Source organism: Oreochromis aureus, linkage group 9, assembly GCF_013358895.1.
Source record: "Oreochromis aureus strain Israel breed Guangdong linkage group 9, ZZ_aureus, whole genome shotgun sequence".
NCBI lineage: Eukaryota > Metazoa > Chordata > Actinopteri > Cichliformes > Cichlidae > Oreochromis > Oreochromis aureus.
In genome coordinates, this window is record NC_052950.1 from 38,767,795 (window position 1) to 38,793,921 (window position 26,127).

The following is a 26,127-nucleotide window of genomic DNA, read 5'->3' on the forward strand; positions in this document are numbered from 1 at the left end:
TGAGCTGCAGCCTGTCAGCATCAACGGGGAGTGTGTGGAAAGGGTCTCCAGTTTCAAGTTTCTGGGTGTGCACATAGACACAGACCTCCAATGGAGCTCTAACACCTCTGCGGTTTTAAAGAAACCCAACAGCGTCTCCACTTTCTGAGAATCCTCAGAAAAATGGACCTGAAGAAGGAGCTGCTGACCGTCTTCTACCGCTGCTCCATTGAAAGTGTGCTGACATATTGCATCAGTGTGTGGTTCTCCAGCTGCACCACAGCACACAGAAAGGCACTCCAGAGGGTCATCAATATGGCCCAAAAAATCACTGGACATCCTCTTCCCTCCCTGAAGGACCTGTACAGCACTCGCTGTCTCAAGAGGGCACGCAGCATCCTACGGGACTGCACACACCCAGGACACCGGGTGTTTAAGCTGCTGCCGTCTGGCAGGAGGTTCAGGCTGCTGAGGTCCCGAACAAATAGACTCAAGGACAGCTTTTACAACAGGGCAACAGCCCTGATCAATGCAAATAGCTGACCTGATTGGCTACCTCCCTGGACTTTTTTGGGGGGGAGGTAACAACGGTAAAAACAGTAACAATAATAATATTTATATTTATAACAAGGTGCAATAACAATTAATGTGCAATAATAACAGTGTGCAATACAAATACACTTATTCTTCTTTTTTATTACTAAGTTATTATACTGTGTTGTGTTGTTTGTGTTGCGTTGTGATGTGTCATATCGTGTCGTGTTGTGTTATATGTAGTGCCGACGTAGGACAGTTTTCCAATTTACTATTGTGCTATGTATGACTGTGCAATGACAATAAAGAGTTATCTCTGGCTCTCTTTGCAGACACATGAGCAGCAGTCAAAAGAATGAAGTCTTAGTTTGAAAGCAAATATCTTTAAATTCAAACACACAGCATAAAAATCTTCAGAATAGCTGTTAGCTCATACATACACACACACACACACACACACACACACACACACACACACATACATACACACACACACACACACACACACACACAAGCCAGCCCTAATAATCCGACCAAAAACAACACTGTTGCTCATTAAGATCGAGCTGAGTCCTCACAAGGTCTGACGGTCCGGACGACACTGGCATTTAAAGCAGTTAAAGTCCATATAAGGACACAAAGACAGACACACACTCAACAGCTATACACACAAAGAGGCAGCTTGTATTTCCAGATCTCGTCCTTATCTGTTGGGGTGACCGTTAGCGTCTCAACATGCCTTCTCAAACAGGTCACAACACTTACACACAGACACATGAAACCTGGGTGCTTTGTCCAAACGGCTGTCGGCTCTGCCACGCTCTGTCAGCACTGAGCTCATCCTCGGCTGCTACGAGCAGTCAGGATTCAGATGAGATAAACCTGCAGGACTGACAGAGCTGCAGATGAAGGATGAGTTAGTGAGTGGACTTCCAGCCTTTGTTCTGCTGCCTCTATAGCGACGGGATACTGTCATTGCCTATCCCTAGCCTGGTAGAGGAGTTTAAATGTGCAAAAGTGAGTTTTGAGATGTCACTCATGGACTCCCAGGACCCCATAGTGAGAGGCACTGCTCCCACCCTAGCAACGGGGAGGAAGTGGACCCCGGCCACATCTGTGACACAGGCCAAATCTGCTCTTCAGCATCGTGACGTGGTGGGTCACGTCCAACAGGGCAGAGGAGGATTTGGTCTTGGCGCAGTAACACCTCAGTGGCAACAGGCATCTGTAACCAAATGTTGAAAAATGGTGGTGGAGGAGGTGTGATGACAGGAGGAAACAGACAGACATGCCAGAGCCGTGGCGCTGGCCAAGCAGGATCGCTGGGTGAATTGGGAGAGTGCTGAAAAAAGGAAACTCTCATGGAGTGAAATCTGGGGCATGGAGTCTAATAGACTAAGTTTCATCATCCGAGCAACATACGATGTGCTACCTTCCCCAATAAATCTGCAGCTGTGGTTTGGAAAGGACCCAGCCTGCCCCCTGTGTACAGTCCCAGCAACACTCAAGCACATCTTGGTTGGTTGTAGGACTAGCCTTACTCAGGGCAGATACACATGGAGACACAACCAGGTCCTCAGGTGTCTAGCTGAGAAAGTTGAGTGCAAAACAAAGGTGCAAGCGAACTTGGATCAGAGGCTAATTTTTCCCACAGAGATCGTAACAACAACTCTGCAACCAGACCTCGTCCTCTGGTCTAACTCCCGAAAAATGGGAGGAAGCCATTGAGGAAGTATTTGAGCGTAAGAAACTGCAGTACGCCAACTTGGCAGCTGAGGCAGAGGACAGAGGCTGGAAGATCAAGGTGGTGGAAGTGGGGTGCAGGGGCTTTGTTGCCAGTACAACAGCAAAACTGCTCAGAGAGATCGGGATCAGAGCACAGGCACAACGGCAGGCTACAAGAGAATTAGCTAACACCGCTGAGAGGACCTGAGCTGCTGGCAAAGTTTCTGGGCTGCCTTTCCTCATAACAGCCATCCCTCAAGAGTCTCCACATTTAAAGCAATGCATTATCAGGGACTGTAACATCTAGTCCTTTACTGAACCAGCTCTATTTGTGTTGGGATGGAGACACTGACACGGTGACACCAAATATCCATATTTGATTTTTAAACAAATAAAAAGCAAGAAGGCTCATCTCATACAGCGCCATCCTGAGACGGCGTTAGCCAAGCCCAGCACTGGACATGCTGACAAAATGTAATAAACTGCAACACATGCAATACTTCTGCACTGGCAAAACACAGTAATATCCTGTAGTGAGTCAAATATTGTGATCATTTCTTTTGGTGGGGTTTCTGATTGTGTGCAGCCTTCTATTGTAAGCTATTACATTAGCTTACAGCGGTGCTCAGTTCATCATTCAAAGACAGTGACACTAACACATCCTGCAAACAGCAGAGAGAGGATTTGAGCTGCCACGATAACCTTTTATAATGCATATGATGGTATGTAACTAAAGAGCTTCTTCCAATAATATTTGACCTGTTGGTGAAATCTGTGATATGTTAGCCTGTAAGAAAACATTGTGGAGGAAAGTTTCTCAAATATGAGTTCGACAGCTTCCCGCTGTAAAGAAACTGAGTCTGTATGTGGACATAATAAGACCCACGACGGGGTGCTTGGAAATAACAGAGTCCATGTTCAGTGAAGGTGAAGAAACAGATCTTTATTTCATATGGATTCATCAGGTATTGATGGGCAATACAACATCGGGTCACAGCAACAGGTCCATGCACAGGCCCAGGGACCCAAACAACAACAGAGTCCAGCCCGGGGCAACACCCACCCATGGGCCTGTACTGGCTCACTCTCAGGGTGGATTAAATAGAGGGTGAGGAATAAACTCACAAAAGAAATCACACAAAACACAAAAACAACACTAGGGTGTGTGGATCTGCAGGGAAACTACTAAACATGTTACTGCTACACCAGAACTCCTGGAACATCCATCTACGCCCTCACTGACTGCAGACGCCTCCACAGCTATGAAATTTATACATACATGTATATACACCACCTGCACAGGTGTGTCCTGGTCCCCTCACAGCTGATTGTATATATACACATATGTGCTGTAACGAAGGCTCCTCCCCCTTTTTCCTTGAATCCTGGCTGTCTCGCTTGTTTTGCTGCTCGCTGCTCTCGGGCGGTTCAAACATGATTAAAGATGACGAGTTTTTTCCTTTTTGCCGTGGCCTCTGTTTGCAGGTGCAATCAGGTTAATCGACTGAGAGCTTTCAGCGGAAAATAATGGATGAGGGAGGGCGGCGAGGTAAAAGCACGGGGCTGTCACATTAAGCATTCAAGCATTCATTTTATAAGAACTGTTTACCAGACAAGCTTTGACTGATCTGACTGCAGCTGAACCATCAGCAGGTTACTGGGAACCAAAGTTAAACCCAGTTTGATCACATAATTAAAACATCTGCAGCCAACTGAACCGTCCTGCTGCACATCTGTAACTGAGTATCAGAATAACACAGAATCACAGGCTGTGAGGTCAGTCAGCTCTCACAGATGCTCACAGCCTGATCCATAAACTGTACAGGAGCTCACCTGTTTCAATTCATGATTAGGGGCGTGTCCAATGTCCTTGTCAGTGGTTAATAACAGAAAATCCTAGAGTACATCTGAGGATTCTGATTGGACGTTCCTGAGCACTGATTATATTCTGTGTATCTGTGTGGCGGCTGTAAAATGCAGACTCCATCTTTTATCTACAGGTGTGACCCGTCCACATCAGTGATGTAATCAAAGTGCGCCTCCCGTGACTCCTTCAGTCATTCAGGGTTTGTGTTTTCACTTCTGGCCACCAGATGAATATCTGTATACACTCACAGCCACTTTATTAGGTACACTTTGCTGGTACTGGTGCTGGAAACATTTCTCAGCGCTTTTGCTCCATGTTGACAGGATGACATCATCACACAGCATCCATGATGAGAATCTCCCGTTCAGTCCCAAAGCTGCTGTTGGACTGAGACCTGTGACTGTGGAGTGAACTCCCTCAGTGTTATCCTGCAGCAGTAACACTGAGGTAAGCTGTGGAGTTCAATGATGATGAAGCCCAAAGTGTGCTGAGAAAATCTCCCCACAGCATCACACCAGCAGCAGCAGCGTGGACACTGATACTGGCAGGATGGATCCACACTAAACTGAGAGCTTTTTCCATCTTCTCTTGTCCAGTTTTGTGAGTCTGTGTAGCCTCAGTTTCAGGGGTGGCACTCTGTGGTCTTTTTGGATCGTTCTCCTCACCCCAGCTTTACCTTTGCTTGTTTCGGTACATGTTCATGTATGAAGGATGAAATAATTATATGATGAATGAATGTTTACGCAGGGTCAAAGGGCACAGCATCACTCTGTTAGTTTCTCTTCAAAGAGAGTTTAACTTCAAATCACTAAGGGAGGAAGGGAAGGAGGAACAGGAGGAGGGAGGGAAACACAGGAAGCGGAGAGGAGGCTGGGAATGGAGGAGGAGGGTAAACTAATGAGCCCAGATGGCTTAGAGAAAACACGCCGACCTGAGGAGGAGGATTAAATGTACTCTGTACAGCGTGTGAAAGCATGTGTCCTCGGGCTAAACATCGAGCTCACACTCAGAGAAAAGCTGCACTTTGTCATGTTAATGAGCTGAAGATCAGTCCGTGTGTGTCTGTGAGCCTCCGTCTAACATTCACACTCCCAGCCTGCTGACTGAGGAGCATCTCAGGTCAGTGCTGCATGTTCCAGCGTGTTCTCAGCACAGGGCCTCACATCATCTCACCACTGAACACAGGGTGCCTCTGGAGATGACGCCCCGTTTTAGAGCCCTGCAGAGTCCCGTGTGAGGAGGGGCCCGTGGGTTGGCTCCAGTCTGCTCTAGTCAGGAAGGTTCGGCTTCTGTGAAGCTGCACTGATCACAACTTTCACAGCTCAGAAGAAGATTTGTGGTGCTGCACGAATCATTTCTAAAGACCTGCGTGTTCCTCATCACGCACAATAAGACAAACTGCCCACAAAGCGAGGCCGTGCAGGGCTGCTGGCACGCGCTCTGCCCAAGAGCCCGACGACAGCAGAACATCTGCAGATGTGCAGCCACCGAGCTGTGAGAGGAGGAGCCAGATTATAGAAACAGTAGAAACACTTCTAACAGGAGCAGGCTGAGCCCACAGTCCTTCACCAAGGCTGAAACCATCCACAATGACACACTGAAGCCGTGTACACCAGTGGATCTGTCACCCTACTACTGCTGATAATAATAATAGGAGTTATTATTACTTACCTATTACTATTTTTAGAGTTTTTACAGCAGTCTTAGCCAAAAATGTTCATAATAAATAATAATAAGATTTTAAGTCACATGTTAAATAAACAAAAGAGTGAAAATCCGACTTTGTTCTCGCAGACGTTGTTTCCTCTTTAAAACGATGCTCACTGCACTTTCATTCAGCCTGCACTGCACCATGTAAATGCAATTCTAAGTATAATAATACTATTTGTTCTTTGTTCTGCCTGCACTGCGGTTTTATTGTGAAGCACTTTGATCTACACTAGTCTCTTAAATGTGCTACTTACAGCCTCCTTCAGTCAAAGTAAAGCCTTCAGTTTGACCCTCTGTAGTTTTAAACAGGATCATTATTTCTGTCTGCAGGAGCAGGTCTGTCTCGTTCCTGCAGGCGGCAGCGCCCCCTGCTGTTGTGAAGGTTACACCATGATCATGAGCCCTGCACTCAAACTCTGCTGATATTCAGAGTTAGGGAACCTGAGAGGACACAGAGGTGGTTCTCTTCATTCATTTATCCAGCATCGTAATCTCTGAAGAAGATCCGTGTGAATCATCCGGCTGCTGGAAGTTTCTCTCTAAACTTCAGCCGCAGACTGAAGCTCTGATCCTCAGACCCTCTGATCCTTCAAACATTTACAGGAACTCCTTCAGAACCAGAAGTTTTTCATCAAAGCTCCCAGTCTGTAGCAAAGAACACACGCTGTTCTTCCACATTTCAAAGCTAACAGCCACAAAATGATGTTGGCAGAAGGACACTCAGCTGGAAGGTGAGTCAAAGGTGGTCATCATGTATCCCACCTGCTGGCATGAGCCTTGAATGTTTACCCAGAATGCACTTTTTGGAGTTTCCTGCAGTGATTTATCAGAAACAGATCAAACATGCAGAGTGCTGATGCTGTTTCTGCTCCTCTGCCTCACGAACCTGCTGCTCGGGCAGAGACTCGGTCCTTAGGCTGGGACTCTTAGACGAGGCGTAAAACAGATATTTTTGTAGTTGTGATCAAAGCTTAAATGTGTTTTTTAGCCCTGTAACTTTCATCTGGACCCTGAACTTTGGTTCAGTCCCTGCGATATCCCAGTGGAAGACAAAGGAGGGCAGCTCAGCTGTATGTGTCAGAGTTACTGCGTCAGCACTGCTCTAAAAAATAAACATGTAAAATTACAGAAACACTTTGTTGTCACTTTAAAGAGAATGTTTTGGTAAATCACAAAAAACATTTGTTTATTTATTTATTTCACTGTGGACACGTTAAAAAGAAGAAAGTTCTCTTACTTTTAGCACGAACGCCTGTGGGGGTCTTCATCAGTAGGACGAGCTGTAACGTTGATAAAAATACAGGTAAAAGTGCGTCTGCTGGGCCGATTCTGGCCCCTGGGCCATATGTTGGACACCCCTGTGCTCACCTGATTCTGAGGGGTCACCAGGGTTTTAAACCGAGGACCTGCTGGCAGTGCTCTGAGTGACGTTAGCCCTCCCGGCAGGTTATTTGTGGCCCCGCCTTTATCACTTCTAACTGTCCGCAGGTTAATAATAATAATGCAGATTTTATTAATCCAGTGGGAAAGTTCTTAGTCCTTAGCTCAGTGAAGCAGTGGGCGGCCACCAATCCAGGGCCCGGGGAACAGTGTATACAGACAGTACCTTGCTCAAGGGCACCTCAGAGGAGCCGTTCGGTGGATCTGAACCCCCGACCTTCTGATCATGGGGAAAATACTCCACCTACCGAGCAATCTCTGCCCTCACACACCCGAGGAAGCTGCTGCTGTGGCGTGATCTCCCCTATAATGTGCAGCGCCACCATCAGGTCAGCATGTGAACGCGCTCAATGCTGTGGTTTATGGTGGGGGGTGGGAGGGGGAGGGGGAGGGGGGTATCTGCGGACATGAAGACACTTCCACTAAGTCATAAAGCGGCTGTGACGCAGTTATTATTATTATTATTATTATTATTATTATTATCGGTGAGATTAGGTCAGCTGCAAAGCATGCAGGGATACCTCAATGTGTGTGTGTGTGTGTGTGTGTGTGTGTGTGTGTGTGTGTGGGGGAGTGAGTGGGAGTGGTCTCCTGCAGGTCACGTGACGCAGGCCTTTGTTAATGTGTGATTCCGTGGAGAAAGACCAGGAGGACAAAAAAAGTGGCGACCGATCGAGCCGCCGAACCACCCTCATCCGTCCACGCTCCACCCTCACTGCGCCCCGGCCTGGATGCTGCTCAGAGGCCGCTGGCACCTCTACCTGGATTCGTGTCCGCGGCGGTCCGCGGCTCTCCCCGCCGGTTTGAGTGCGAGGCAGCGGGGCTGGGGGATGGAGGCAGAGTCCGATCTGTAGGGGTGGAGGAGGTGTGGGGGTCGGCTGTGAAGCCCCAGGCCCTGCTCGGCTTTGTTACCCCGGGATCGAGCTGCAGCCCTGCTCCGTGTTTCTGAGAGCCGAGGTGAGGAGCACATGGACGGAATCTGTGAGCTGTGCGTGGATCAGAACCCGCTGCGTGGATTTGTGATGTGAGGACTTAGTGAAGGAGGACCCAGAAAAACACGACAGATTCTTTTACTCCAGTTTGTCTCTCTTTGTGTTCATCCACCTCCCTGCGCGCACACCAGCCTCCACCTCCCCCTTTATCCCCCCTCCGTCCTCCATCATGGCTCCAGAGCTCCGGGTCTCCTGCTTCTGCTGCCTGCTGGTGCTGCTGGTTCTCCCCGCCGTCCGGAGCTCGTTCCACCGCAGCGGTGTGGACTGCGGACCCGGGAGGGCCGAAGACTGCCCAGGTGAGCTCACTCACAGCCTGCTTACACTTGAGGGGCTCTGTGGAGGGTCAGAGGTCAGAGGGAGCAGTGTGACCCAGCCTTTGTCATAATTGTGTTGCCGTCGGGGTGTCAGTACCTGTAGTACACCTGAGCTGTGATGTAATGGGCCGGAGGATGCTGAACAGATGTTTCACCTGCTGAAGCTGCAGCCATGTTGCTCTCCTGTGTGTGTGTGTGTGTGTGTGTGTGTGTGTGTGTGTGTGTGTGTGTGTGTGTGTGTGTGTGTGTGACCACTCCTCACTTTAACCAGGTTCTATTTCAGGGTTAATTACAGGGTGGAGCAGGGCGAGGCTCAGTGATGGAGCTGCGTTGTGTAGCTGCTCCGTCTTTACTGTGCGAGCATCAAACTGCGGCTGCGCTGCGTTTCTCAGCAGATCGTCAAATCTGGCCTCCAGACACCGGGTAGGCCACAGACTGTAAATAGAAGATGGACAGAGCCACCGTGGTTGGTTTGTGAACTCTGGTTAAACTTATCAGCCATCAGCAGCTGATGCTGACAGAGGGTGTTTGTGCTCACACCTGTCAGTGTGGCCATGCCCCTAATAATACAAATGTAAACATTAACCCCTCCCACAGGTGTTATGATTGGATAATTTAGCTGAAGAGACCAACACCTTTCCTGTGGTGGACTCCACAGCTCAGTGAAGGTGAGACTGAGGCAGGTCCAGTCCTGGAGTCGTGAGGTGGATGGACCGCGGTCAGACCTGCTGAACACCTTGACCTCCTTGTTGTTTGCTGTGCTGATAGAGGCCCGTGCTGTCAGGAGGTGTAGGAGGTTCATGTCAACGTGATGCAGGAGCTAGAGATTCCCAGCGTCACACAGCCCGTCCTGCTGCCGCCTCCTCACAGTGCTGAAAAATCAGAGCTGAAATCTTTATTGGGCGTGTTGATTGGCCGTAACAGTAAGTCAGTTTGGGATTGGCTGGTTTTTTTCTGGCTCAAATAAAACTAAAGTGAGGGGCTGTGTAAGAACAGCCTGGAGAAACGAGCAGCTGATTCATCTCCTGATGAACGATAACGAGCTGTGGCTCGTAAAACGCTTCAGAAGAAGTGAGGATGGAGTGGAGTGCTGTGGAAGTTTCACACACATTTCAGTTCTGTGTGTGTTACAGTGCAGATCTTTCACTCAGTGGGAAAACATCGCTGGTTTTATATGCCCTACATTTGAGGGCATCAGCAGCAGTTTTGAAAGATCATCACAGAGTAAACGATTCATCAGTTCACTCACGAGATGCAGAGGACAGAGGAAGTGTTGCTGTAACACCTGGCTACAGCAGCAATGTAACAGCTGGAAAATGGTGCAGCAGCAGGTGGAGCGGTGGTTTGGTGCAGCGGCAGCAGGTGATATACTGAGACGAGCGAGCTGAGCAAGAAGGCCAGACTTTTGATTTCCCAGTCAATCTTCATCCCAGCCCTCACCTGGAGGAGGAGGAGCTCGCACATCTGGAGGGAACTTCTAGTTTATGTTGATCTAAATACGACGCCTCCTGAGTGCCTCCTTTTGGAGGTGTTCTGGGCACCCCAAACTAGGAGGAGACCCCGGGGTTGATCCAGAACCTGCTGAGACTTTGAGGCTCTGCTCTCCCGCTGTGCCACCGTGACTTCAGATAAGCAGAGGGTGGATGATGATGATGATGAGTGTGCATCTCAGACATGAGTAGACTTCATTCTCCGTCTCTTCCACTCCTGCTGCTCCAAATACTAGTTAGAGCACATATAGTGGATTAATCCGCCACTGAAAATAGTCCCTATGTGTTCCTCCCATCTAAAACATGTTTGATCAAATCAGTGAGCTGGTGTTTGTGTGCAGACATGAACTCATTTTGAACTTTTCTCCTCTAAAAGTAGAAACCTGGAGCTGAAATAAGTCTTTGAACTTTTTTAGGATCTAAAGAATCAAAAATCTTTGAGTTCTACTTTTAGAAGCTCTGAAGGTTTTTTTAAACCTGAGCTCCGTCACTGATGCTCTCCCGGGACGTCGCACCACCCCGCCTCAGCTCGTCTTTTATGAGCTCCTGACTCGCTCCGACAGCAGGAAGTTAATGAGAGCAGTGAGGTGGGGACGGAGGGTGGAGGGCGGTTTAACCCGTGATCAGGCCACAGGTCGACCTTTAGCGGTTGTCCTGGAGACGTAACACAGAGCTGACCCGAAGACGCCGGCTGCACCTCAGAGTTAAAGAAGAGTGTTTCCTTTGGAAGTAAGTGAGGTGTGTTTTACTGCTGTTGGTGTGGAGACGATGACGCCAGCGACAGGCTGAGGGTTAGTCTGTCTTTAGCTCCCGCAGCGCTGCGTCTCTCTCCGTCAGGACAAACTCTGTGATGAGGAACATCAAACTGACTGCTGGACGCGTTCCTCAAACCAACCTGCACCTCTGTGGAAGTCAGCACGACTCTTTCATGGTTCCTGTTTACGAGCTGAAGCACAAACTGAAGCTCACCTGGAGGCTCGAGTCCTTTCCCCCACCTGCCGCCCTCAGCTGTTCCTCACAGAGGTCTTTCCTTACAAACATGTGACTTTATGAATGATTGATGCTCATTTTAGTCCCACTGAGATCAAAGCTTGTACAACAGGGACCTGACCGAGTTAGCAGCTGCACAACAGCACGTTAAAAATGCAGCAAACACAACACAGCATACAAACACACACAACCAAACACCATCATCCCCGCAGCTGCATGTGGTGACTTTAAACTAACAGCCGATTTTGATTGAAGTTAGTTGGTGTTAATCAGAGATGGGCAGTAACGTGTTACAAGTAACGCGTTACTGTAATCTGATTACTTTTTTCAAGTAACGAGTAATGTAAGGGATTACTATTGCAAAAACGGTAATTAGATTACCGTTACTTTCCCGTAGGAACGCTGCATTACTAAAACTGTGAGTTTTTGCGAGAACGTCTCATGACAGTGACGTAAGTGAATGCGACGTTCGTGACAACAGCTGTCTGCAGATCATAATATATCGAGTGCGGGACAGAGTGTAGCATGCAGCGTTTAGAGCGTGGAAGTACTGACCTTATTTTGAGTTTGATTCCATAAAAAGTGACAAAAACATTAGTGTCCGTTGTGCGTGGGAAGAAAACTTCTTTTTACAGCGAAAAAAACCCCTAAACTTCCAAGCAAGCAGCGAGTGCACTACGACTGTAATGTGAAACTCACAGAGAAACTCGCGGATTCTTCCACTGACCGCTGCGGCACACCTGCACCAGGGTAAACCTCCGCCTACCCCAGTCCTGCTTTACAGGTGAAAATAGAGCAACAGGACCGCTAGTCTTTGATTTTATTTATTTTCTGCTGTGTTTTACTTGCATCTATTTGAAAGAGTGAGTGTAAACACAAAAAAATATTTTATTTTATGTGCTGGAATGTGCAGAAAATAGGTTTAAATGTTAAACAAATTTCTTCCAGTCAGAGAATGTTGCATATAATTAAGTTTTTGCTTGATGCATAAAGTTAAAAGATTAAAACTAATAAAACAAGTTTTAAAAAGAGACTTTTCCATTTGATTACATTTTGTATGATGAATTATGCAGAAAAAGTAGAATTGGACTGAAAGATCTATCGCTTTATCACCTATTCAGGTTGTAAATCGTGTTTTTAAAAAGTAACTAAGTAATTAATTACTTTTGAAAATAAGTAATCAGTAAAGTAACGGGATTACTTTTTGGGGGAAGTAATCAGTAATTAGTAACTGATTACTTTTTTCAAGTAACTTGACCAACACTGGTGTTAATAGAGATCGACAGACCACGTGACTTACGCGCATTGCATTGTGGGTACGAGTGGCAGCAAAATCAAAACACTGCATCAAGTGCTTGCATTTCCAGCATTCATTCTGCGGTTTGAATCCCTGCTTGCACCCCTGCTACAAGCCCAGGTCCAGTTTACTGTGGTGATTTGGACTATTCCATTTCACAGCTGTTCTTACATTTCTGTCTTTCTCTCCTGTACAGGACAACGCGTCTATTTGTCGTTTCAGGTTGTAGTGTTACACAACATTTTCAGATCCAAGTGTTTCGTAATTCATTCAATTTATTGTCTTTATTTATAACTGGCATTATTGTTTCGTTCTATTATAGAATCTGACAAGAAAGAGGCAAAATTGTATTGAGCAGATGTTTGCTGTCTGCAGGCGTCTGCAGACTGAGAGAGCTTTGGTTCCAGATCTGCTGAGGACCAGCAGAAACATGCAGACGGCCCTCTCTGCTCCTGCTGCTGTCGTTCTCCTCACACTCTCCTTCCACTAACACCTGTGTGCAGGTGTCGTCCGTGGGGGCGGGGTTACCCGCTGTGACTCCCACAGAGCCTCCCGACTGGTCCCTGCAGACACCGACTCTGTAAACAAGCTGCAGACACTTGATGATGCAACTGATGCACGTGTATGTGTGCGTGTGTGTTTGACTGTTTGATCACCTGATGAAGGACCCTGGCTTCAGTCTGAGGGACCAATCTGCTGCCAGAAGATAAAATGATGTCACGCCCGTTCATTAACACAGGCCCCGTGTACCCGTCTGTGCCTGTGTGGCAGCTCCATGGATGGCCGTTTGGTCCTTCTTAGTGTTAGAACGACAGATTATAGATGCTGCACTCATTGGCATGTTGTTAGCCAATGAGATCGTTGTTTCCACAGTCAGCTCCGCCCCACGCTCTTCAAGTCCAGTTTGAAAATCACCAAGATGGCGGCGCTGAAGATGCTGAGACCGAGGCTTCGGCGCAGGACCCAGATCTGACTGCTCGTTCCTGTTAGCGCACACTCGTTCTGAGTTCACGTCTTAAAAAGTGGACCAATGGTGTGGCTCCACTCAGCGTGAGACCAGTAAAGGAAGAAAAACCAGTAAACTATGATGGAGCTGCTGCTGAACTCAGAGAGACTGCAGAGTTTACTACAACGTAACTCTGGCTCTCAGACAGTCATTTTAACAACACACACACACACACACACACACACACACACACACACAGCGCATCCTAGGAGAACACACTGTTTCTGTTATTGTGTGTGTGTGTCAGCAGGTTGATGTGGCTGGCTCAGCACACTGTGGTATTTACTAATTACAGGGGAGCTGAGGTCACGGCCTCTGTAATTACAAGCTCTAATTGGCCAGCCTGCGGGCTGCCGACCAATCAGCTGCCATCAGGAAATTACTACCCTGGATAATAGTGTGTGTGTGTTTGTCAGTGGAGCTGTATTGTTTTGTCAGAGTTTCCCACTCTGTTGTGTGTGTGTGTGTGTGTGTGTGTGTGTTTTAGCCACAAACTGAAATATCTCCACAGCTGGTGGTGGTGGTGGTTGGGGGCACGGGGGGGTGGTGCTCCTCAGAGGAGGAATCCTGCTGACTTTGTGTTTTTCTGTGTTGCTCAGTCTGATACCTTTAATCTAACATGTTTAAAACTTTACATCCAGCTGTGGGCGGAGTTTAAAGTGTGCGCTCACAAACACGCCCCCATCACAGACAGACTCACTCGTCCTTTTATTTTTGGCATCGTCAGCCTTCACGTGAGTACAGGAGAGACACACAGAGTGAGGGAGTGGACTCACCTGTTCAATCAGCTATAGCAGCACCTGTTCACTATAGGTCATGAACAGTAACTCATTAAGTATAAGCAGTCACTGTTAGTCCTGTCACCATGGAAACAGAAGATTATCACTGGATTACTTTCAGAATTAAACTTTGAACGCTGGTGATTCTCAGAGAAGTGTGTGATGTTCCTGTGGTTTTCAGCTGTTCAGTGATGCTGTGTGCGTGTGTGAGTGTGTGTGTGTGTGTGTGTGTGTGTGTGTGTGTGTGCGTGCGTGCGTGTGTGCGTGTGTGCGTGCGTGCGTGCGTGTGCGTGTGTGCGTGCGTGTGTGCGTGCGTGCGTGCGTGTGCGTGTGTGCGTGCGTGCGTGCGTGCGTGCGTGTGTGCGTGTGCGGTTTCACATGCATTAAAAGCAGGATCACTGTGAGGCATCTGTGCAGCTTCTGTGGTGGATGATGGATGTGAGAGCTGCTGCACTGGGACGTTATGTTTCATGTTTCACTCTGAGGAGGAAACTTTGACGTGGTGACTCCACAGTTTAGTTCATCCTCACTGCATCCACAGGAAATCAGAGGGTCGGTACCAGCAAGGACCTGCTAATCAGATGTATTGATTAAGTGATCATCATCATTGATGATCTGAGTGGACCATGAGCTCCTCTGTACCAGCCATGCATCTCACAGCTGAAGCTCAGACCGGTCAGCAGGTCAGAGATCGGCAGCTGCTGCAGAGCTCAGAGAGCTGTGCATGAACGAATGCTGCTGAATCAGGACTCAGTTTATCCCCACAGACTGACCACTTTTATTTCATGCAAAGTTTTTTGTAGTTGAAATCGCTGCTCTCAGGACGATAACTGTGATGTAAGAATGATCCGGTTTGGTTTTTTCCAGATTTGTCAGAGAAGAAAAGCGACCTGCGCGTGTGTGACACCGGGACGTGTCGCTTTGGAGGAACCTGCCGTGAGAACGGCGCCGACATCAAGTGTGTCTGTCAGTTCCACGTGAGTTACACACACACACACACAAACACTTCTACACCTTGGCGCCCCCTACAGGCTGCAGTGCTCAGGTGTAGTCTCCACAGTGCTCACTGCAGTGTTATTAAATGTTTGCTGAATGAAACCAATCACAGCTTTTTTTATGTGTGTGTGTGTGTGTGTTACAGCTGCTGTGACAGATGTTATTAAAGCTTCTGAAACGTGATCATTGTGAGCTGGTCACACAGCAGAGTCTACACATTGTTTTACAGAATGAGCTCAGTGAGATGGTCTCAGCTGGCCTGGAGGAGATTCTGAGTGAACGTGAATAAGTTGGGCTGAAAATGGAGCCAACATGGCCGCTGCTGGTCCTGTGTCGGCGTCCCCTCTTTCTTAAAAGCATTTCATGCTCATCTGCTGTAGTTTCTGTACCTCACACTTCTTCTTTTATCAGCACACGCTGCACACCGTCCTCAGACACGTTTCAGCTGACAGCTCTTTAAAATGCTAACTGTGCTATCTTTGGCATTGTGCACAGATTTTTGAATTTGGTTAGACCGGAGCGCACTGACCAATCAGCAGCGAGCCTGCCTGCATAATGAATGAGGTGTTACCTTCAGGTTCCCTCAGAGTCCTGTGTGTGTCTGCGTGCTGTGATCGGCTGCATTTAAATAAAGTTACTTTGTGTTTCAGTGCAATAAGAAGTACGTCCCCGTGTGCGGCTCCAACGGAGACACGTACCAGAACGAGTGTTTCCTGAGGAGAGCGGCGTGCAAAAAACAAAGAGCCATCAACATCGTGTCAGAGGGACCCTGTTACCATGGTAACTCACCCTCGTCTTTACCTTTCACTGCTTCTTATAATAAGCACACTTCAGGTTTCAGACGCTCGCTGTGATTAATGTGTGAACAGGTGGACAGATGACACAGTCACAGGTAACCCCAGAGTCTAAATCAAAATTCTGTAATCTGATAAGGGGTCAAAACAGGTGTGGGTGTGTCCATAACAGCAGTATGAAGAGGTAATCACAGTAGTACCTGTGCTAAACATGGAAGCTCCACCCACCTGCTGTTTTGAGGGCAGCCAGTCAAAGTTGGACTGAAAGGGGGAGGAGCTACATCAGCTTGTTTCAAACAAGCAAAAGCTGTGTCCCAACCCAGCGACCGCACACCTCCGCGAAGTGCACGTACTACGTTGTGCGAGAAGGGCGGAAGTGAGTTGTAAAATGGGACCGTCTAGGCTTCCGTCGCACTGCTCAGGTTGCCTAGCAACCATGATACTAACCGCGAGAAACGTTTTATACAGCTTTGTGTGACAGAAATGTAGGAGAAAATTTATTTATTTTGTTCATTTTTGTTATGAGATAAAACACATAAACAATTACAGCAATATGATGCAACAAACACAGCAGTGCTATCCATCCATCCATTCGCTTCCGCTTATCCTTTTCAGGGTCGTGGGGGGCGCTGGACCTATCCCAGCTGTCATAGGGCGAGAGGCGGGGTACACCCTGGACAGGTCGCCAGTCTGTCGCAGGGCTCACAGCAGTGCTACTAATCCAAAATACTCAAAGCTTCATAGAACTGAAACAAACATGTATTTTTAGCTCCATTCTGCTGCTGATACATACTTTAGGTTTCTGCATATTAAACTTGTTGCTGCCTTTCATAGTGTGTAACTTGAAGGCCCTGAGTACTTTCTCCCACACTGAAAACACTGGGATGATAACATTATTTGAACATTACCTAATAAGACTGTAATGTTTTATTAGGTAATGTTTTAATGTTCTTTATTATTAAACATTCGCACATAAATAAGTGACATCATATTCAGTACTTACTTTTCCAAGTTTACTCAAAAGTAAGTACTGAATATTCGCGCTATAAATTGTGGGATATGTGGGGCCACGAAGTCTACACCGGATCCAGACTTCAAATTTGGGGAAATGAACTGCGCATTTGTCGACCACATTTGGAGTACACTTCGAATTGGGACACCCTTTGTCGCGTCGCTATGATGTAATCGGTCTACAAATGCGCACTACAAAGTGTGCGGTTGCTGAACTAGGACACAGCTAGAGAATGAAAACAGCCACCAGCAAAAGCTGCAGTTCCTCTAACGTCCAGCAGAGGCAGCAGTGAGTCAGCCCCCATAGACTTCCATGTTAAAATGTTTAAAGGCTTAATGTTAGCTTTCTTAGGGGCGTGGCCTCTTTGACTGACAGATGCATGGTGACACACCTTGACCGTGTTTGTGCTGTTGGAGCCCTTTAGAGCACTTTTAATAACATCATATGACCAATAATATGGCTGCTGTGAGGTTACCGTAGTAACAGAGCATCCAGGAAGGCGGAGCTCCAGGTTTGGTGAAATTCAAGAATTTTAATTGGGTGTTACTGAGCACTGATTAGCAGCTAACTGTGTGATGCTCGTCTTCATAAAGAAGGATTATTTTGAACTGTTAATCATGCAGAGCTACTCAATGAGTCCAGAAGTACGGGCGTGCTCCTCACACACACAGAGCCTGTTATGACGCATGTTTACATGAACATCCACCTCTGCAGCAGGAGGTTAAAGTTAACTTCCTGCAGCCAGTGACACTAACGTCAGAACGTGTGTGTGTGTGTGTGTGTGTGTGTGTGTGTCTCAGATGCTGGATCAGGATCTGGAGATGGAGGTAAACAGCTTCATGTTTGCTCTGGTTTGTTTCTGAGTATTTTTGAGTTGAAGCAGACGAGCTGAGCAGCGTTTGTGTGTCTGCAGATGACGAAGGCTCCGGCCGTGGGAAAAAGACCTCCAAATGTGGGAACTGCAAGTTTGGAGCCGAGTGTGATGAAGACTCTGAGGATATGATGTGAGCACACACACAAACACACACACACACTCAGTGTTAGGAGTCTAACCGTGAGCCTGAACGAGCATGTGTGTGTGTGTGTGTGTGTGTGTGTGTGTATCCAGCTGCATGTGTAACATCGTGTGCAACGGCCACAACGACAACCCGGTGTGCGGCAGCGACGGCGTCACCTACGACACGCCCTGCCACGTCCGGGAGGCGTCCTGCCTCAAACAACTCAAGATCGACATCAAGCACGTCGGACGCTGCCATGGTAACAGCAACACAGCAAACACTCCTTCATCCATCACCTTCATCATCATCATCACCATCATCATCATCGTCATCTACTCACAGCAGGAGAGGGAGAGAGAGGAGGAAAATGGGAAAAGGAAATATGGATGAGGGGGGTGGAGCTAGGGGAGGAAGAGGAGGAGGAAGATGAGAGTCAGGAGGGAAGACGTCTCAGTTCATTTATTTTGAATGATGATCTCAACACACACACACACACACACACACACACACACACACACACACACACACACACTGATTATCGCGGCTGGCTGAACAAACAGCTGGTCTCATTTTAACGCCACGACCTCCTGCTCCACATTTTCTCTTCGTTGTTCTCTCCTTCTCCTCCTCCTCCTGCTCCTCCTTCTCCTCTTCTTCTTCTCCTCTTCTCTCATTTCCATCTGTCCTTCTTTTTCTTTGTATATGTACAGTTCTATTCTATTCTTTACTTCTTTGCCTTTTCTTTATGTACATCTTTATTTGTTATTTTAACTTTGTTTCTTCTTCATCCTTTATCATCTTCATTTTCTTCCCTTTTGCCTTTTATTCTCTCTCCTCCTTTCCTCCCCTTCTTTCTTCTGTTTTTTTACTTTCTTCTTCTCTTTTACAGATTATTTCTTCTTTACTTCTAATTTTCTTCCTCCTCTTTTCTATTTTTTCTTCTTCTTATTTTTTTTCACCTTCCTTGTGTTTGTTGTTGTCTTCCTTGTTTTTTTTCCTTGTTTCTCTTCTTTCCCTCCTGTTAAACGTTCACTTGCTTCATCTTCCTTGTTTTCTTTGTCTTCTTCTTTCTTCACTGATTCTTCTTCTTCTCCTTCTTTGGCTTGGTCTTCCTTCTGTTTTCTCGGCTCGAGTTTGAAATAAGCTGAGTTGTTCCAGGTTAAAAACATCTGACACGCCGACTCTAGAAGCCTGCGTTCCAGTTATTATGACTCTTAATGAATTTTTGGATTTTAAGTAAATAATTCAGATGTTCATTTTAATAAAAGCATAGTGATTGACAGGTGTGGTTTTATGAGTTTCACCAGCAGATCTCAGAATCGTCCAAAAACCCAGCGTCACAGTTTCAGATGTTACGATCGGAAAAAAACGTGTTTGATTAAAACTGAAACACGAGTGCTGAAGAATAAAAGCTCCCGTGTCATCGATGCTGTTCAGTAAAGAAACTGCATGGCGCAGCTTAAAAACACATCCGATACACATTTAACCATGAGCGTCATCTTTGTTTAGCTTTTTAAAGCTTTTTAAATATGAACGCATTTTTACCGGAACATCAAAGCTGTGAACGGTTCAGAACAAATGAGACGAGCCAGCGTCTCTGCAGCGCTGACGGAGCTTCACCCTGAGGCCAGGAAAGTGTGTGAGTGAATGTGTACACGTTTATATATCTTTGTGGGGACCAGAAATTAGAATGCTACTATGCCTGTGGGGACCAACAGTCCTTATGGGGACAAAATGCCCGATGAGTTTGTTTTTGAGACTCATAATGTGGTTTTAGTGTCAGGGTGACAGATGGGTTAGGGTCAGGCAGAGGGTAAGCATTATGTTAATAAGAGCCCCTCACTAAGATATGGAAACCAGTGTGTGTGTGTGTGTGTGTGTGAGTCACTGACCTGTGTTTAAGCCTCTCTCCTCGCTGCTCGCTCTCATCAGTCACTGTGAGTCGGACGCGTGCGCACACTCGCTGTGACGCCTGATTGATTGGACGCTGAAACTGGTCTGAGATCAGTGATGCTCTCTGTAATCTGACGCTGTCGGGTTTCACTCGGGGACTAAATGTGATCGAGGACGTTAACTCTTCATCTCATTCGTGTGCTGAAACTCACTTTTTATAAATATTTCACCATCGTTCAGACAGGAATGGACCGTCTGAACAGAAACGAGCTGTAATCTGATTCTAATCCCATAAAATCAGCACATGAACATGAACACACACCCTGGCAGCCTGCACAGATTATCAAATTATAGCTGAATGAAAAACTTTCAACATTTTACTGTCTGAGGCTCAAAGTCACGGAGACGAGCAGATCGCTCCTCACATGTGATGTTACAGACGGAGAGCTGCAGCTCTGCTAGGGCAGCTTTGCATGATTCATAGCTTAAAATAATCCTTCTTTATCTCGTGCTAGGCCTCACTTCATTTGACCTCCTGTCCTGTGGTCCTGATGATGGTGCTTTAGATGCTTTCTCTGGTCTCATCATCTTTTTCTTCTTCTGTGGTTTCAGATAAAAACAGGAAAGACGACGGCATCAAAACCAAGCCAGAAATCTACGGTAAGCCCCACCCCCAGCCAAGCCCCACCCCCAACTGTGCCCGCTCCTGTCTCACAGCAACACCAATCTTAAAGCACAGATTTCTTCTTCTCTCCTTCCAGCTGTCCCCAAGCCTGGTGAGGGGGAGGGGTTTGAGGACATCCCCGCCCCCTGTCCCGAGGACTACTCCCAGTTCTGTGAACACGGTATCTGTGAGATGAGACAGAACCTGCCCACCTGCAGGTAAGCCCCGCCTCTGTCCTCGTGCACCTGCCCAGGTGTGTGCGTGTGTTATTCACGCCGAGCGCATTCATTCATGTTTAAACTTTGACTCAGCAGCTGAAAGAAGACCTGCGATGTTAAAAGTGGACAAATGAACAACTAACAAAAATCTTCACTTCTCTGAAAAAAGAAACAAAAAATTCTCTCATAAAGTTTGAGGAACAAGAAAGTGAGCTCAAGGTTTAAATGTTGGATTGATCCTCAGAGCTGATCTGAGATCGTCGAGCTTCAACAGTCTGACAGCTGAAACTCAGACTGGCTGATTTTTGTGTTTTTAAAGATTTAAAGTTTTTCTGTCAACACGAAAAGATTCACCAACTAAACGCAGTGATCTGTGTTTGCTGTCAGAACAAAGACAACTTCATGTGTGTGTGTGTGTGTGTGTGTGTGTGTGTGTGTGTGTGTGTCACTGAGGATGATCAGTCACAAACATCACGTCCTCGTTGTCAGTGTGGAGTTTTATTTTTATTCATGAGCAACGTTCTCAACATGTTCCTGTGAAACTTCCACACGTAACGCTGACTGTGTGTGTGTGCGTGTGTGTGTGTGTGTGTGTCAGGTGTGAGGATGCGTACGGGGGGCAGCAGTGTGAGCAGCTGCTGGACTTTAACATCCTGTACGTGGTGCCCAGCGGGCAGAAGCTGCACTACGTCCTCATCGCTGCCATCATCGGAGCTGTTCAGATCGCTGTCATCGTGGCCGTGGTCATGTGCTTCACCAGGTACACACACACACACACACACACACACACACACACACACACACACACAGACACACACACTCTTTTCAGGCTCAGTAACAGTCCTAAAGAACGGATCACATCAGGGTCCTCGCTGCACACTGACTGAGTAATGAGCCATTAAATCAGTAAACAACATTTTTGTGGTTTATGAAACACGAATGCTTCCTGAATGTGTGAAATCCTTTCACCGCAGAGGAAAGTTTGGAGGTGTGTGTGTGTGTGTCAGGCTGTGAATCGTGGCTTTCAGCCCTCCAGCCTCCAGCAGGGGGCGCTCAGACCCCAGCAGCACTCAGTCATGAAGCACCATAAAACCATTAATGAGCAGAGTTTCAGCACCAGCCGTCCAGAGCTGTGAAGAAAAAACAAACTGGCACGTCTGAGAAACAGAACCGGTATTATTTTACAAAAATTGGCTCCTCCAGCAGACGTGGTTCAAGTCTGTCAGGTTACAAGTGCAGCACAGACGTGCAGACCACGTCTCCACATGCAGTCCTGATACGCTCATGCTGAAACCAACACCAGGCCCTGCTTTTTCTCTGTAAACCTTTGGTGGTGAGTGATGGTGGAGCATCGGCAGGCTGCCTGTGACGATGGATGCCTCCACGTCCTCAGCCGCTTCATCGCTTTATCTCACGCTGTAAAAAACTTTATCAACACAGAACACCAGTGCTGACGTGATTTCACTTAAAGTGAGTCAGACACAGCCAATGAAAAAACTTCTAACATTAAATAACTGGACCTCTGAAAGCCTGGAGTTTATCCCCATCCCACATCGAATAGAACAGAGTAGAGTAGAGTAGAGTAGAATAGAATAGAATAGAATAGAATAGAGTAGAATAGAATAGAACAGAATAGAATAGAGTAGAATAGAATAGAGTAGAATAGAATAGAACAGAATAGAATAGAGTAGAATAGAATAGAACAGAATAGAATAGAGTAGAATAGAATAGAACAGCGCTTTATTGTCATTGTACACAAACAGAGAAAAGGTGACAGAAGTTTTTGTAGTTTTGCACACACCAGGAATCTGCAGGGTCACTGCTGTAAGAGAAACACTCCTATTGGCTGTTAAAGATGATCACATGATCTAACTTTACATTTTGCTGGGAAGCTGGAAAATGAAAATATTCCCGATCAGCTTGATTAGTTTTTTCTTCTCCACGTCACCGTCCGACCCCTCAGAGTTACAGAGAGGACGTGAAGCAGATCATTGTTACATCTACTGATAAAAGCTGAGTTCTTGTTGAGCGCTGCGCCTCGTTTAATGTTGATGTTGTTGTTGACGTGCACTTCCTGTTGTGTCCTACAGGAGGTGCAACAAGACGAAGCGTGGTCGGAGGCAGAAGCAGCATCTCGGTCACTTCCCGTCAGGAACGTCGTCCCGGATGATGTAGCTGCTCTTTCTTTTTTCTTTTTTTAATGATTTTTTTAATTTTCCATCTTGTTTTTTATAAAATTCGAGAAGTCCGACCTTTCGTACCACAGACTGCAGTTTTGATATCTCGACTTTTTGGTGCCTCTTCTTATTTTCCCTCGTTTTTTGGAACAACCCGACGTTACTGAGGGGCCTTATTTTCCACCTTTCATTCCTTTGGCTTCCCGTCTGCTGGTGATTTTCAGTTTGCGGAGCGGAGACGCGGTCGTGCTGCTGCCGTCCTCTCAGACTCTGAAACACTGTGCAAACTTTATTTCTCTGATTGTATCGTCGCTCCGGACGTCCACACCGCAAACAGTGACGATAGTCTCAGTTTTCGCCCGGTGAGACGCACAGCAGGAGCGCCTCCTTTTTAGTTTTTCGGCCACGTTAGAGCTCGTTCCTGCTACAGCTGCAGTTCTCATCCGTCTTCCCCCCGCCCACACAAGGGCAGCGACCCTCATCCTGATTGGCTCTGGTGTACACGCACGTGCTGATCTGTGGATTCATCTCTGCTGAAACATGTCCACCTTTGTGGCGTTCGTGCCGCATATTAATGACGTAACGGGAGATGCAACCCAACGCACATTAGGTGGAACCCAGAAAACGAGGCGAGCCGATCGGAGTCGGTACCAATGGAAGAAGAGCTTCTGGTCACGTGATTTTCAGCTGCTGTGAACACTCGGACTGAAACTACACACTCGAAATGTCCTGAAGTAATGAGGTGTGGCCAGGAGCAGCTAAAGCCATGGCTGGAAGAACTGTTCTGAAGTGAAGTGGTCATGTGACTGAAGCTGTCACATGACCACTTCACTGCGAATTAAGTTTTTGTTAAATCTTTCTTCTGTGATTGGCTGAATTTGTTCATTAAAGCTGTAAAAAATGGACGTAGCTACTATGAACTGCATGCTCATTGGCTAACGACTTGTGATTGATGCCAGCCAATGAGCATGCAGTTTCCTTCCACATATAAGCCTCCTTTTAGAAATGTGGCGTAAATGAGATTTACAAAACAGTCAGTTCATTTTTATTCAGTGTGGCCGAAATCAGTGACCGAGCAGGAGAGTGCTTACAGAGGTCAAAGGTCAGACAAGGCCTTTGCAGCAGCAGCTGTCGCCATCTGGTGGCCATTAGATAGAATCCAGGTTTATTCATTTTTCTGAGCAGGAAGCTGCGTCCGTGTCTTCTGCTGTCTGTGAAGACATTTGGCATCATATCGTCATGACAACATGTTGGACTGAAATGGGGAAAACTGGGAGACAGAGCTAACATGCTAACTAACAGGACTCGTGGAGGTTTTCACTCAGACTGCTCGGTTAATTAGACCAAAGCAGCTTTTAAAATTCAGTCAAAACTGTGAATCTTCCCTAAAAATGTTATTTTCTTATCAGCTTCATATCAGCGTTTATCTGGAAATATGGTTCTCAGTCAGATTCTGTGTGCGCCACATTTCTATCCTTTTAAATCTTCTCTGTGAAAGCGACAGATGTGATGAAGAAGAGCTGTTCTGCTCACATTAGCCAGGGTTCCTTTTTTACTTATCAGTGCATACTGCCCCTCAGCAGGCTTCCTGACTTTGGCCAATTGGAAAAAGAAACAAAAGGCAGCTGATTTCAGCTGGAGGCAGCAAGGCTCTGCATGAAGGGCAGAATCAGATAAATGAGGATGATTTTGAACTGTGAATCATGCAAAGCTACGCTGGCGGTGTAATGACAAACAGGTGGAGCTGGAAATGAGCAGAAGAAACCCACTTTGAAGGTTTAATGAGCACCAAACACGTGTTGTGGGCGTTGCCATGTTGAGAATTCCCACGATGCACTGCTGCTCACGTTTGGCCAACTTCTCTTGTTTTTCTTTGTTTACTTTGTCACGCATGTGTTGTACCGCCTTAACTGTCCAGGGGGCGCTGTGCAGCGGGACTACAGGATTATCAGGGACCACCGGAGCCCCGTGCCCCTCAGATATGAGCCGACTCGTATCTCAGGCGTGTTTTTTGTTTTTAACTTTGTGCAGCGTCTCACAGGGTCAAACGTCACGTCTCCTTAGAGAAACTTTCTTTAAACACTTTTTGTATTTGTTACAATGAGATCCACCTGAAAACCAAAATGCTGTTTTTTCTACTGCTTAAAAATAATAATGAGGTACGAGCCGACATGTACAGGTTGCTATGCTAATTATTTTATTGCCTAATTTTCAGATGACGCCATTCTGGAAATGGATTCCAATGTTTGTGTGTTTGGACAAGCTGGCGATAATTTAAAGGACCTCGTAGAGCTTTTTATCTTCATTCTGATTCGTAACGATGGTACCACGTGTCCGTGTTGGTTGTTTTGTTGTATTAGAAGGAGTAGGCCGATAAGCTGGGCTCGGGTTCGCCTCACACGCCGCTGCCCTGAGGTGAACCGCCACGGTCTTGGTGGCACTTGTCGCAGGGAACGGGCCAGATGTTGCTGTAGATGTTGATCTTGCATGAACCGTGAAGTTGTTGTTTAGACTGTGCTGTAGCTGAATTAGCATTAAATTATGATGTTTGAACCTCTGCGTCTTCATGTCTCTGTTTTCTGAGCCGGCCTCTTAATAAAGCTTCACACAAACATCTGGACCTGTTTTAAAGCTGTTACTGATCCATGTTAAAACAGCTGGAGGTATGAATGCAGAGCCTGCATTCTTTCATAATGTCCAGCAGGGGGCAGTGGTGACGGGTCAATAATCTGTCCCTCAGTTTCTCACTCGCTCATCATCACAAGAATCTGAATATTTGATGGAAATAAATCCTGAAAATAGTTTCTGATGGTCAAAGGCCTCAAACACAGTGCTCATTAAACACAATCATATCCATGATGTTATTATTTGATTATAACCGTATTAAGTAAAAGTGCATTCAAACTGTGCTTCAGCAGATTCCAGTCCGTGACAAGGCCGCTTTGAACTATTTAAAGATTACATATAAATATGGGTATGACAGCGCGTGAGCATGAATAAAGTCTAAATGAGCGTCTGAAGACGTGCTGCCGAGTGAAGAAGCCGAACACGTGGACAGCACAGAGAGGATGCTCTGAATCTGGAATATAAAGCTGACGTGGGCTCTCGGGTGATTCCACATCCTGGATCTCAGCCGGCCGCATGAATGCAGCAGAGACCCCGATGAGTCCGCTTCATCCTCAGCTGTAACAGTCAGTGACGCTTCAGGTGGAGCACCTCAGCGAGCTGACAGTCCGCCATGTTGGACCTGTC

The 26,127-nt window shown here is 46.7% G+C and overlaps 1 protein-coding gene across 1 annotated transcript; it reads left to right on the forward strand.

Annotated features, from left to right (window-relative positions):
- The first annotated feature begins 7,837 nt into the window (after positions 1 to 7,837).
- LOC116309633 (tomoregulin-1-like) lies at positions 7,838 to 25,428 on the forward strand. The gene is made up of 10 exons (XM_031726304.2): positions 7,838 to 8,543; positions 14,991 to 15,100; positions 15,770 to 15,899; positions 17,726 to 17,752; positions 17,839 to 17,929; positions 18,034 to 18,182; positions 20,429 to 20,476; positions 20,578 to 20,698; positions 21,297 to 21,458; positions 22,789 to 25,428. Exons 1-10 carry the CDS (start codon positions 8,417 to 8,419, stop codon positions 22,871 to 22,873), a joined length of 1,050 nt encoding a protein of 349 aa, XP_031582164.1. The 5' UTR covers positions 7,838 to 8,416; the 3' UTR covers positions 22,874 to 25,428.
- Positions 25,429 to 26,127: the final 699 nt, after the last annotated feature.

Bases quoted from the DNA above. Each gene is read 5' to 3' on its own strand.
- LOC116309633 (XM_031726304.2), top strand. From the start codon at position 8,417: ATGGCTCCAGAGCTCCGGGTCTCCTGCTTCTGCTGCCTGCTGGTGCTG. The intron at 18,183-20,428 runs GTAACAGCAACA...CTGTGGTTTCAG, and splicing joins GCACGTCGGACGCTGCCATG to ATAAAAACAGGAAAGACGAC. The intron at 20,699-21,296 runs GTAAGCCCCGCC...TGTGTGTGTCAG, and splicing joins CAGAACCTGCCCACCTGCAG to GTGTGAGGATGCGTACGGGG.